Source organism: Ailuropoda melanoleuca, chromosome 14 (genome assembly GCF_002007445.2).
Source record: "Ailuropoda melanoleuca isolate Jingjing chromosome 14, ASM200744v2, whole genome shotgun sequence".
NCBI lineage: Eukaryota > Metazoa > Chordata > Mammalia > Carnivora > Ursidae > Ailuropoda > Ailuropoda melanoleuca.
The window spans coordinates 28,552,430-28,566,507 of record NC_048231.1 but is presented as its reverse complement, the minus strand read 5'-3'; the positions used below and the strand labels follow the sequence as shown (position 1 = coordinate 28,566,507).

Sequence of the window (14,078 nt, the reverse complement as noted above, 5' to 3'; positions counted from 1 at the left end):
TTTTTTTTTTTTTTTTTTTTTTTTTTTTTTTTTTTTTTTTTTTTTTTTTTTTTTTGTGGGGGAGTACGGAGGGGGGGGTGGGAGGGAATGTTAGTCCTCTGAATTTACTTATCCATTTTACTGTGAGAGCTCACAGTTGTGTTTGTTTGTTTGTTTCAAGTTTTTATGTAAATTCTAGTTAGTTAACATACAGTGTGGGGTGCCTGGGTGACTCAGTCGGTTAAGTGGCTGCCTTCAACTCAGGTCATGATCCCCAAGTCCCGGGATCTAGCCCCATGTCAGGCTCTCTACTCACAGGGAGTCTGCTTCTCCCTCTCACTCTGCCTGCCACTCTGCCTGCTTGTACTCTCTCTCTCTGTGTGAAATAAATAAAATCTTAAAACAAACAAAAACCATACAGTGTAATATTAGTTTCAGGAGTAGAATTTAGTTATTCATCACTTACATATAACTCCCCGTGCCCATGATAACAAGTGCCCTCCTTAATCCCCATCACCCATCTACCCCATCTTCCCCACCCACCTCCCCTCCATCATCCCTCAGTTTGTTCTCTATAGTTAAGGCTTTGTTGTATTGTTTGTTTCTCTCTCTTTTTTCCCCCAAGAAACAAAACAGATGGGGATGCCTGGGTGGCTCAGTTGGTTAAGCATCCCACTCTTGATTTTGGCTCAGGTTGATATTGGCTCAGGTTGATATTGGCTCAGGTCGTGATCTCAGGGTTGTGGGATCAAGCCAAGAGTGGGGTTCCAGGTTCAGCAGGGAGCCTGCTTACGATTCTTTTCCTCTGCCCTCCCCTCCCTTTCTGGGCACGTGTGCTTGCTTGCACGCTGTCTCTCTCTCTAAAAAAAGAAAGAAAACAGATGAACAGAAGGGACATCTCACCATTGTTGATGTCACTTTTGCCTTCTGTCCTCAGTCTTTTTATGAGAACACATTTTGTCCCTTGTTTCCCCCCTCATGGCCTCTAGAAGTCATAATCTGAATTTTTATTCCTCATGCTAGAGATGGCTTGCATTATATCTTTTAAAAAGCCACTTAATCCTTTTAAAACCTCATTTTTAGGCATTTTTAAGCCCCCGCAAAATTAATATATGGCACAATGAATGTGAACCCTCCCTTTTCTCCTAAATCTAGGACCAGACTTACAGTCTATATAACCTGGCATTTTTATTGTTTTCTCCTTCACTCTCCCCAGGCTTATTGCAGTGTCTAATTTAAGCTCACTGTGATAGCCAGAAACTAGACTACTTCATTTTCAAGAGGATTTCTCTGTGTGCACTGGCCCTGAAGCTCAGGGTCATTGGTTTTGTGAACCACAAAAAAAATATACACAATGAAACTTTCAAGCAAAAAATTTATATAGTTTTATTGGACTTTTTGAATATATCCACTCCTGTGGTAAAAGATGATTATTCTCCTAGGAAACTACTTACAAACAAAAAAATAGAAAAGATAACATTCCTAGTCTTTCTCTGTACATGGCATATCTATATCACATATATTTAGCGGTTTGCAAAGTAAAATATATATATTTGTTATAGAACATGAAAGGAGTCCATTTTGCTAAGAGTAATTTATAAAATGGAAATAAGTGTTTTCCAGCAGTATGGAAAATGCATAGACTTGCAAAGTCTGGAAGGATTTGTAAAAATTACTGGTCCCAGTGGTCTTCAGGCATGGACGGTCCTCAATCCCAGGTCCTGTGGGGGCACTTCCAGGGCCACTGCTGGACAGGGAATGGTGTAAGCCACCTTGCTCTAAACAAAATAGTTCTCCCTCATTTCCTCTACACATCAGACTTTCTTGTTTCATAAAGAACCCCCTTTCCTACAGCTAAAAAAAAGTCTGCAAACTACTGATAAAGTCCAACTCCCCAGGTGATTTCTGAACACCTTTTGTAGATAATAATAAACTCAGATAAACACATAGGTCTGTGTGGTTCATGATGTTGTTACAATCCTAATGTGTAACTACAGTCAAGTGTATTTAGGTAACTGTTATTAGTGGAACAATGTCCATAGGAGACCCAACATCTTATTTGAAATTAGAATTTTCTGAATGTATTCTTTCACTTCAGGGGTGAACACAGGTAATGCATTTGTCATTGAGTATGAAATCTGATGGCAATAGAATTATTGAAAGTCTTTGTGAAGAGGTGATTTTAGGTTTTAATATTTTGACAGCAGGTGGAGCTAGTAGTCGAAACTGTTTATTTCTAGGCCACTTAAAGAGCAGCAAGATGTATAAAACTTACGTTAATGTGTTTGCATTTCAGAGCTTTAGGGATAGCAAACCATTATGCACTGGCTTTGGGAAGTGGTTGTACTACTGCAGCATGAGAGCCAAGCTGAATGAAACTTTGCCCTTTGTAGAAAAGGGACTTGCACTTGGATATGTGTTGCCGTAGAGGATTCAGACAAATTAAGGGCATGGGGGTGGAGGAAGCAGTGGGGATGTGTTTTCATGGCTTAATATTACTTGATGACCCTTAGAATGTTGACTTTAAAAAACAAGGTATATGATCCTCTGGGAAAATAGTGTAAAAGAACTTGATTACGTATATGGAGTTATTCGTGTTATGAGATTGTTGTCCTTTTTAAATGGGAGTAAACATTCCATTGAAATCTACATTTTCTGCTAGGAAAAACTAAAGAACGTTTGCTTTTTATCCTGCAATATTCTGAAATAAAGACCTAACTGCTTTAGAGCTCCAAATACCAATAAGTTTTCTGCATGCGTAATTTAGAAGATATTACTACTCACGTACTTTTGTGTGTGTGTGTGTGTGTGTGTGTGAGAGAGAATCACACATCGAACCATGGAATTGTCCTGTTTTTTTTTTTTGTCATTTCCCTAAATCAGATGCAATGATAAGTAAAGAGCAAATATTATGCATGCATTTCCTTTCTCTTTGAATTTCTTTTGTTTTTTACTATATCCTATGTATTAAGAAATTAGAGTTTCTAAAATGATGGTTTATTTTGCTGGCTAGGTGAATAGAAAGTAACCTCCTTTTGGCGTTAGTTTTACAGAGTGATGAGATCATTTAAAACATACATTTTAATGCTTTTTGCTGAAAACTAGAAACCACATCTTCCTATTACTTTATGTACTTATTCAGCAAACATGTATTGCCTGCCTCCTATGTGCCTGGTATGATGCCAAACACTGGGGATAAAATTTTAAACCATGTACAGTGCTTTCCCTCAGTGCTTCTCAGGCAGACGTGGGATCAAATAATTACCATAGGACTTTATAATAGATGTAAAAAGAAAATCAATTGTGTTATGAACAGAGGGCTGTTGGGTTACAGAAAAGGGACTCAACTGGGAAAAATCAGGGAAGACTTCAGAGAAGAGTTAATGCATAGGAAAGGAGAGGTAAACTTTCAGTAGGAGAAAAAGGAGAAGCGCATTCCAGGCAATGTGCCCAAAGGTATGAAAGGGTCTGTTGCCTTGGGGAGGCCTCAGGAAGTTTGCTAGGGAGGCCGGAAAGGTAGCCTGGGCGAGATGGTAAAGGGTCTCCTAGGGCATGCTGAGATCAGTGAATATATTATTCAGGAATTTCAACTAATCTAGATGCCATCTAATTGATGAGCTTTTGGTGTTCATGAAAGTAAAGTTAATGGATTTGAACCTGTGGGAACGTGGCGTGTCTGGACTTCAATTTTATCCTCAGCAAGTGGTCTCGATATGTTCTCTGGTCTCAGAGGTGCTAAGATGAGAGCAGAGCTGCATCCCTGCGTGTATCCTTAGCTGTGATAGGGGGAAAGGCTGCACACACTAATTCCATATAACACACGTTTACCGAGCACATGCCAGGCACTCTGGGAAGCGCTGGGAAGTGGACCCTGTTGCCTAGAGTAGATGCAGCTGCCTTCTTGGCTTTTTTCCCACTTCCTGGAATGTTCTTCCTCCTCACCTTTAGCCGGTTGGTAGCTTCTTGTCATAGGTCTTAACTTAAATATTCCCTCTACTTAGCACTCCTTCATCAGAATCTACTCTGCAGGAGGATTCCTGTGATCCTTTTATAACTTCCTGTTTTCTCCCTCATCCACACACCATGATTTATAATTACGTGTGCGTGTGCAGTCGGACCCGTGCAATCACTGTCTCCTGCACTAGAACAGTAACTCCCTTGGTACTGGAATCATGTGTGTTCCTTTTTCCCCCTCTATTTCCAGAACTCAACACTGTGTGGCACACAGTGTCCTAAAGAGTCGTAAAAGGAGCATTTAACATAAAGATAGATTGACTTTTTAAGTTTCTTAATCTTTAACTACAAATAAAAACATGGGAAATAAAACTATTTTTTAGTAAAGTGTAATTGACATATAGCGTTATATTAGTTTAAGGTGTTTAGCATGATTCCATGTGTGTATGTATTGTGAGGTGATCACCACAATGTCTAGTTACCACCTGTGATCATATGGAGTTACAAAATTGTTTTTTCTTATGATGAAACTTTCAAGATCCATTCTCTTAGTAACTTATGCAATCTGATATTATTGACTGTAGTCATCATGCTTTATGTTACATTCCCATGACCTATTTATTTTATAAATGGAAGTTTGTACCCATTTCGCCCCTCCCTCTCTCTTTCCCTCTGGTAGTTGCTGATCTATTCTCTGTATCTCTCAAGCTTTGTTTTGTTTATTCATTTGTTTTGTTTTTTAGATTCCATGTAGGTAGAATCGTATGTTGTCTCCAACTTATTTCACTTAGCATAATACCCTCCAGGTGGATCCATGTTGTGGAGAATGGCAAGATCTCGTTCTTTTTTATGGCTGAGTAGTATTCCATTTTGTGTGTGTGTGTGTGTGTGTGTGTGTGTGTGTGTGTGTGTGTGTGTGTATCACATCTTCTTTATCCATTCATCCATCTGTGGACACTTAGGTTGTTTCCATGTCTTGACTGGTATAAATAATGCTGCAGTGAACATGAGGTTACAGATATCTTTTCAAATTAGTGTTTTTGTTTTCTTTGGGTAAATACCCAGAAGGGGAATTGCTGGGTCAGATGGTAGTTCTGTTAATTCTTTGAGGAACTGCCATACTGTTTTCCATAGTGGCTGCACCAATTTTCACTCCTACCAACATTGCAGGAAGGTTCCCTTAAGAAAACTATTTTCTTTGTTATTTTTTTGAAACCATTGGAACTATTTTCGGAAAGGTATACAGCTCAGTATTACCAAAAGTGCAAGTTCTTAAAAATTAGCATGTGGTTATTGTATGATTTGGAGCTATTTTTAAAAATAGCGATCCATTTTGTAATGGAAATTCTGAGTTACTAAAATGAACTGCTCTTTTTATATATTTAGGGCTCAGTTCACTAAAATGTTTAAATTTTTGGCTCTACTCTTTAAACCTACTACAAAGATCACATTAGAATTCATTTTAATAGACATTGTAAGCACGGTATACAACCTCATATGATCACGCTGGGCTCTTTTATTATGAGAATCACAGGAAGCAGAGCCCAAGGCTGCCGAGTAGTGGTGGGGTGTACCCAAGGCTGGGGACGATGCCAGCTCTATTGTTTATGGAATATTCTCTCCACCTTTATCTCTGGTGTGCAATTGGTATTCACTTTTGAGAAACTATGTCTTTGCCCTGATCTCCCAGTTGGAAAAAAAACCTGTCATAATGACATCTGGCTAGGAAAAACGGGATCAAAGAACCATAAGGAAAGAAAAATTAGGACACCTTGTTTAATAAGTAGTTTCAGGCCTGTCTGTTACATCTTTTAGAGGGAAGAGTATTACACTTTTTTGAGGTCATCATTCCTTTATCCTCTGGAAATCTCTGTGAACTCCAACAGTGCCTACCATTTCTGCTATTGATTGCTAGGGTTGGGTCTGTTTAGCATTTAGCAAAATGTCTTTTCGACTTTATAGATCTTTAGAAATATGCACTAGTCATCAAAAACTAAGATAAAATTTGTTCATGATATGTATCACTTTTCATTTATGTTTTTGTTTTTTTCTTAAAGAGAAAAATGGTCACTTTTGGCAAATTGTTTTTTCTAACTTTTAGGTATATTGCTTGAGGAGTTTTTAAGTATTATTAGGAAAAAAAAGGAAGTTCAACTCTATCGGAATGAAATAAGACACATCTTCACAGCTTTTGACAGGCACTGTAAGTATCTTTAAATTGTTTTGGTATAAAAAATTGCTAGTAAGAAAAGTTGCTATTTACTCTCAGTAAATAAAATAATCAATATGCTTGGAAGATTATTTTACTGTATTCATTAGCTGTTACATAGATGTTGGTGTGAATTTTTTCTGAATCACAATCTTAAACTCTTGACATTTACCATGGGTCAAATAATATTTACAGTTATGTAACTGTACTTATGATTTACCTACATTGTAATGGGAATAGCAAAAGGGCTGGCCACGTGGGAGATATAGGTCATGAGCCATCTACAGAAGTATGGGGAACCGTATGGCCTTTTCCTTTGACTCCTACTCTGACCCACACATGATTGGAAAGAATTGTTTCCTCACACTGAATATAGCTGAGAGAAGTGGCTTTGAACCCCCTGTCCCCATAGATCATACACAGGATGGGAAGACTCGTGGAGTCCAGGGTCAGCATCTTTGGTACCGTGATGTTTTCCCTCTGTCTATTCATATATTATAATTCTAACACCAAGCAAGAAGAAAAAGTGAATTTTGAAGAATAAATTGTTTTGGCAATTCACATAGACTTGAAGCCTAATGCCATTATGGCAGTGTCTGTCTGCAGTCCATTCCCTGGCACTCAGAGAACCAGCTATGTGAGATCATCTCCACTGAAGGAGAGTGTTAGTAGATTCTCAAATTCTTCCAATGAGACAATCTCAGATTACTTTATATTTACTGCTTTTCTTCGAGTAAGAAAGTTTCACACAAATATGGCTGAGATAACAGTTCATAGGGTTTATAGAAGTAAGTGAATGTTTTATATTTTCATTTCAAATAGATCGGGGGTATTTAACTTTGGAAGATTTCAAGAAAGCATTTAGGCAGGTGGCTCCCAAGTTATCAGAAAGGACTATTCTGGACGTATTCAGGTAAGGCACCAAAATCTTTATATATACCCCCCCGCTCGATTTACCATTTGCTTTTACAAGTTTTCAGTTTTATGGGTAACACTTATATATGCACATTTTTCCCAGTCTGTACCCTTGATAGTGGAGTGCTTGCACACCAGGGAGGTGTGTATAGACATTTGTTGGTAAGGGTGGGAGAGGTGCAGGGGGAAAAGTAGAACTTCGTTGTGTATGTATATATTGACCAAGAAAAAAAAGATAAGCTTTATTAACGTTTAACATGGATGCTGGTGTTCCCCTGTATCTGTGTTTAATCAGACACAGGTTACACGTGGGTCTTGAGTTGTCTGAAGAGAAGAGTAGAGGTTGCTTGATGGTGGCCCCCTCATTCATTTGCTTTCAGAGTTGTTGATAAATGTTGCGGTTCATGCATCCCTGATAGAGTAGACATAATGATTATATTATGTCCTTTATTTAGACGACTTCTGACGATATGGGCAAGTATCTTAAATATAGTTTCTGTTAGGAAGCTGCAGAGTAAAGGTCTTATGAACAGCACAAGCACATGCTGATGTGACCAGACAGCAGAGCTGAGTCTTCTCTGAGTCTTTGCATGAGCTCTTCATCAGCTGTTCCCAGGTGTATCCATTCATGGTCCCTACTGTGGCAAGAACTAGAAAACCCAGAATCACAAAACACAAAAAAGACAGTACTGTATTTCTTCCACACGTACACAGGCAGTCTGGGGCTGACTTGATGGCAACAGGGCCAGAAGGACTCAGATGCCTTTCCTCTTACTATTCTGGCTGCCTCAACATCAGCCATCACATCTGGATTCCAGCTAGGTCAGAGGAGAGGGAGCAGAAGAGATTCCCTTCATTTTAGGGCTATCAGTTGTTTCTACTTACATCCCAGTGACCCAAACTTAGTTTCAAGGACTGGGTAGCTGCACGGGGGAAGAGACTGGAAAATGTCCTCTTTGCTCTGGGTAGTCATGAGTGCTCTGAGTTTCTGATAGAGAGGAAGAAGGAGAGAATGGATAGTAGGGACATAGGTAAAGTGTTCCCCTTTGGGATAAAAATTTCATGAAACCTGACCAGAAGCAATCCCTGCTCCATAGAAATTATCAAGCAGGTTATTTGAAATAAGGATTTGCACTCGCTGTTGCTAACAATGACCTTTATGAAGTTCTTTTACTGCAACATTCACAAGCAAGTTATCGAGCAAGCTGTTGAAGAACAAAGGAGTTCAAGCCAGACATAGCAGAATGCCATAGGACGCTATTAGTTGATTCTAGAACAGCTGGACCTTGGAACTGTAGTAGCATCTTTGTATATACTTTGTGATGAGATGAGTAATGAGCATCAATGTATTTCTTCCTCACGGAAGGAGAGAGCAGAGAATTGTTACTGCATTTTCCTTTTAACAAAAGACAAGTGTCCATGTTTGCTGACCTTTATGTGTTAAACAGTTTCAGTAGGTACAACCTCATAGTTCAAGTGTATTTTTGAAAAATACATTTAAATACAGCCCTTTCCTGGAGAAGTAGTGTTTTAACAATGCATTAGAAACTACTTCTCAAAAGAAATCTGTGCTTCCAGGAGAGCATTTTTGAAAATGAATGTTTGAAAATGTGATTCTATTTTAAAAAATGATGTGTGACACTTATTAAAACCCTTCACATCTACATGTTCAATAAGTTGAAAGTGGAATGTCCTAACCCAGTGGAAAAAAATCTTATAGTTTCAGTGGTTTTAGAACATAATTCCTAAAGATATAAAAATTCAATAACTTTAATAAGCTTTCAAGAGCAACTAATATCAGGAGAGGTAGACATATACTAGCTGAATTTCAGTTAGCAATAGCAATAAAATAATAATTTTTTAAAACCCTCAAAACACCGTTGAGCCTTTTCCTTATTGGAGGGTGGAATTACAAATCAAGAGACTCAGTGTCACGGGGCCTTTTCCCACTCAGGTCCACATATCTTCATGAGGTATCTCTGATAGCCCTTAAAACCAAGTATTAAAACAAATTGCTCAATCACAAAGGATTAAACTGAGATATTTGGAGATTATAAAGTATATTAAATCACATTCTTATTAGTATTAATAATTTCTAGTGACAGCAAAAATCATTTGCCATTAATAAATAAAATATTTTTATCTTTGTTCAGAATTTCTATATTATGCCTTATAATGTGCATACTTCTATTAGTATAGCAGCATTTGTGCATATAACCTGTAAATAAATACATGAAATGCCCCCAAATCTTATACTTCCTAGGATTATGGATTGAAACAGTTTGGAGACCAAGCCAAACAAGGCATTTTAGTTCATCGAACATGTCCATTTTAAACACTCGTTTTTATTATTTTTAGCACCAAAATCCCTAAAACAGAATTAATGATGCATAACAAGTATTAAATGAAGTTGTGAAACCAAATAAGGGAGAAAAATAGTTCCTCTAAGTGTAGACTGAAGTAGGCCAAAAACACAGAGATGTCTCTCTTCCACACAACTCTGTTTCAGTGGTGCCAACAATTTTCAAGAATAAGGAAAACATCAGCTGCTAAGGCTGTTAGTGATACAAAATTACATAATGTTCCTTAGGTTAGACACTCACTTTTTGCACAGCTGGAGTAGCGTTTGACTTAATTGACCATTGGGAATGGAGTTCATTTCCTAGGTCCACGGTTACCCAGAAGAAAGCTGATATCCAAAGACAGTAGAGGAAGACCACTAGAGAGGGAGAATCCTAATTAGACAGAGTCATCTTTGGTGTGAATGACTGAAGTTTTCATTACCTTCAATTCACTGACTGCCATATTCTTGCAAAAGAAACTAATAAAGATCAAGAGTAGTTTCTTTCAAAAGTTGTTCATATTACACCTTAATTTTTTAAAGCCATACCAACCAACCAATTCAAAAAGACAGACTTGGGGTGTAAGACATCAAAGAATCATTTTGCTTATAACTTGATGGATCATTCATTAAAGCATCATAAGAACTAAATGAGATATTTTTGAAAGATTTGTGAATTGCTGCCTAACTATTCTCGGAATGTTTACGTTATTGATTTTATCATGAATAAAAGCTGTATGGCTTTAAAAAATATATATTGTCAGGCTTTATAACACTTACATTTCTAATGGGTATATATAACATAACATTTATGATTAGCAACCACAATCTCTTTTGTTTTAGTTCTACAGTTATGTGGATTGAAAGCTCACTTCCAGACCTTGTGCCATAGTTTCTGCTTAGCTGAGGTCTATCCTCTAGTAGGGATTATAATTGCATTTTCTGGTGTCTTTCACATTTCAAAATATTCACATGGGCCATTGTCCTTGAATAAAAATATATAATGAATTGAACATTAATCTTTTAAGTCACTTTCCTTTTCTTCGAGAATGCTGATTATGTGGAAAATCCTTTTAAATTGTCTGTTAGTTTCTATTTCATTGGCTTGTGTTGCTCACCATGTCTCATCACATACTTTCAGCAAAGTCTGTTCTTTGTACTGTGTCCAATGTGGCTTTTCTTTTTCTCTTTTATGGTTTTCTTTTTCTTTTACATTTCTTTCTTGAGCTATATATGCTGATGTGTCATTTCCTTTTGTTATTTTGCTGTATTATTTTATAGTCTTCCCTAGGTCTTTCTTTATCTACTTACAATTCTTGTTTTATAGAGGTGTTTACTTTATTAGGGGAAACAATGGTTTCAAGATTTTATTTTTAATGAGTGATTGCTTGGGGGCTGCTAATTATAGCCTTTTTCATATAAATTAAGGAAAACAAGTTTTCTACCAATGGAAGGGTTTCGAAGAACAAGTTACTTTCTTAAACCAAGAGATGATATGTTATGCAAAAAACAAAGACAGAAATTGGTACTAGTTTATTTAGCTTTAAAAATATCCTAAAATGTTTAACATGTGGATTCAAAATTTGAGATTCCTTTCAGTATTTGAAACTTTGCTTTCTACTTAGAGCTGATAATTAGGATTTGTGTACTAAAATTACCGAGGCTGTATCAGAGGTGATGTTTCATTATTCAGAAGTTCTTAGGGAATCTTTTTTTTTTTTGAAGATTTTTTTTTCCCATCCACTACAAATGACAGAAGCTCAAGAGGTTTGAGAACTGAATGGTACTGTTTGTACAATAGAATGAATGTGTGAGATAATAAGCTGTTTCTAGCACTAAAAGGTTAAAAGATAACTTTACTCTTTAATACTAGTAGAACTTATAGAAAATTTTACAGTTTTTTTGTTGTTGTTGTTTTGTTTTGTTTTGTTTTTTAACATTCAGAAACCATCAGTGTCTCTAACAGGTAAGGTTAAAACTATTTAACCTGGCTCTCCAACATCTGGTTCCTTTTCACACTCATCTTTCACTAGCCCTAAATTCCTGTGTTTCCCTTGGCGTAATGTTTGTTCCTTTGAACATGTGATGTGTATTTAAATTTCATTCTATTTCCCCTCCTGGCAGTGCCTTTCTATACTTCCTACCTGCCCAGATTAGACCTATCTTTCAAGGTCCTGCACAATAAAATTGTCTTTTTCTTTATATTGAACAGTCTTGTCTCCTTTCACTAAAGTTTGGGAGTATTTATGGTTGTATTTTTTTTTCCTCTTGATAAACAAAAATGCAGTGTTTAAGATTATCTTCATAAGATACTACAAGCTCTTTGAGTTTATGAGCTTATTCTCAACTTCTGCTGTCCCAGCTTGGTGCCTCATGCGTTATACTTACTTAATAAATAATTGTTGGTTCAATGTGACTTACTCTGGATGTCTAGTGACTGAAATTCTCACTTTCAGGGTTTTTTAATGGTTTAATTTACTTCTTCTAAACTAGGAAAAAGTACTTTAAAATGCAATCAGGAACTCTATAACCACATGTGGCTTTGCCTTCCATTTTTCTCTTTTTGCATGTGGTTTTCGGGAATTAATCTCTGATGGCCTCTCTTTGCTTTATTTTGGGGTTGCTTTTGATTCACGATTTAGCCTCAGCTGTTATCAAGGGGCTGGCTTCATGTTCTTGCCTGACTTTGCCCACCATCAGCACCCTGTGGTATTTCTGGCAGGCCTTTTTCTCTGCATGGGTATATTTACTTCTCCATGCCTAGGAGCTTTCTCCATCTCATTGTAAGCACTGAGATTTGTACTTTCCCACCACCTGTCAATTGGCAAAAAGCTATGGGAAGCTTCTGCTTTCCAGCCATGAAATGAAATGTGGATGTGCAGAAGGCCCACTCCCTGACCCACTGTCTGAGGTTCTGAGTGCGCAGGCAGATTGCCAGATACTAATGTAATGTGGAAATATTGGGGTACCAAAACGCTCTCTAATCACGACTGGAGACATTTAAAGTTATATCTGATATTTTTGGTGTAAGAATCTCATTCTTCATATTATGTGGGGAAGGTCAAAAAACAACCTCTAACTCTCCTGGATATTTAAACTTGTTTGATAATAAAAGCATCATGACTTGTTGATGAATAGGTTTTCAATGTTAGAGTTTCAGTGGGGGTAGGGGTTTAAGGATTGATGGATATTCTCTTGGCAGAAAGATCATATGTCTCATGTCACAGCCATTATAGAGGGAAGGGTTGTCATGAACTTGGGTAGAATGAACAGACCGTTCTGTACACTGAATGGGAGAGAGTCTTACAGAGCCAAGGGGCCGAAAAGAAAGTGATTTAAGATGGTATTTACTTTTCAGGGTGCCTGGGCGGCTCAGGTGGGTAAGCATCCAACTCTTGTTTTTTGGCTCAGGTCATGATCTCCGGGTTGTAAGATTGAGCCCCATATTGGGTTCTGCGCTCTCTGTGGAGTCTGCTTGGGATTCTCTCTCCCTCTCCTTCTGCCCTTCCTCTCTCTCTCTCTGTCAAATAAATAAACAGAATATGTTTTTTTTAAAAAGCATTTATTTTTCAGTTCATTTGCATCTCTTTTGAAGTAGTATTCCTCACTGTGTTCTTTAGCTTCCTGTAATTCCTTTCTGCCGGTAGCACACTTGTTGCACATCTTTCTCTTGGACAAGAAAAGATTTCCCAGTCATTATTTTATGCATCAGAATGGTTCTCTTATAAATGTAGTCATGTGACCTCAATAAGAGCACGGTTATTATAGTGAGTACCTACTGTGATGAATATGATTATTGATCCAGAATTATCTACATGCTTCTGTGTATAGAAAAGTATTTTTTAAAAAAAGCCTAGAAATCATGTCTCATTCTTTGTAATCATACACAGATAGCTGTTACAAGCTATACCTGGTGTGTAAGTCTGAGAGCCAAAGAAATAGACTTCTTGAATTTTCTATTTTTATTTTACAAATTTTTGTACCTTCTTAGCAATGGTAATGCCTTAGTTTTTATTTCACTTTTTTGTGTCAAAATTGTATTGTCAGAGATTTCCTTTTCTGATTATCCTCTTTCATGCAGTTCCTGAATGGGTAGTATCAGTGTGTGTAAGCTGTTCAAGCTGACCTCAGAATTTCACGTATAATAATACTGAATAAAACTGTACTTTAAAAATCCAGTTATAGAAATATATTCTAATTATTTTAAGAAAATGCCAGTTTTTCAGAGGGTTTTTAATTGATTTTGTGGACAGAAATTATATCCTTGCATTTGAAGATTGTCCTTTGATCAGTATAAACTTTAGAATTGGTGACACAAGAGTTGAAGCTCAACGACTGGACAGGAAACGAAAAGAGGGATGACCTCATTATGTAGATTCAAATAGAATGTGTTATTTTGGTTTCTTCAGTTCAGCTCGCTTAGTTCTTATTATCAAGGGTACATTATTTGATTGGAAGGAACATTTAATGCCTTTTACATTAGTGGTCCTGTTTTCTGTTAAACCCATCCAGATGCAAATTCTACTCACCTTCAAGGCCCAGCTGTGAAGACCTTTCTTATCCCAACAGCTGGCCCTACCCTACACCCTACCCACAACCTTGCAACCCTTGAAAGGAAAATTTCTTCACCTTCTCCTTTAAATTCCTAATCTGTCATAAGTACCTTTCTTCTTTATACTT

At 37.2% G+C, this 14,078-nt stretch overlaps 1 protein-coding gene across 7 annotated transcripts in view; it reads left to right on the top strand.

The window, feature by feature from the left end:
- EFCAB11 (EF-hand calcium binding domain 11) overlaps positions 1-14,078 on the top strand; it is a 143,511-nt gene that overhangs the window by 9,719 nt on the left and 119,714 nt on the right. For all 7 annotated transcript variants that reach the window (XM_034642710.1, XM_034642709.1, XM_034642712.1 and 4 more), the window contains exons 4-5: positions 6,035-6,136; positions 6,965-7,055. In XM_034642710.1, the coding sequence (XP_034498601.1) occupies positions 6,035-6,136; positions 6,965-7,055 (193 nt within the window). The remainder of the gene's footprint in view (positions 1-6,034; positions 6,137-6,964; positions 7,056-14,078) is intronic.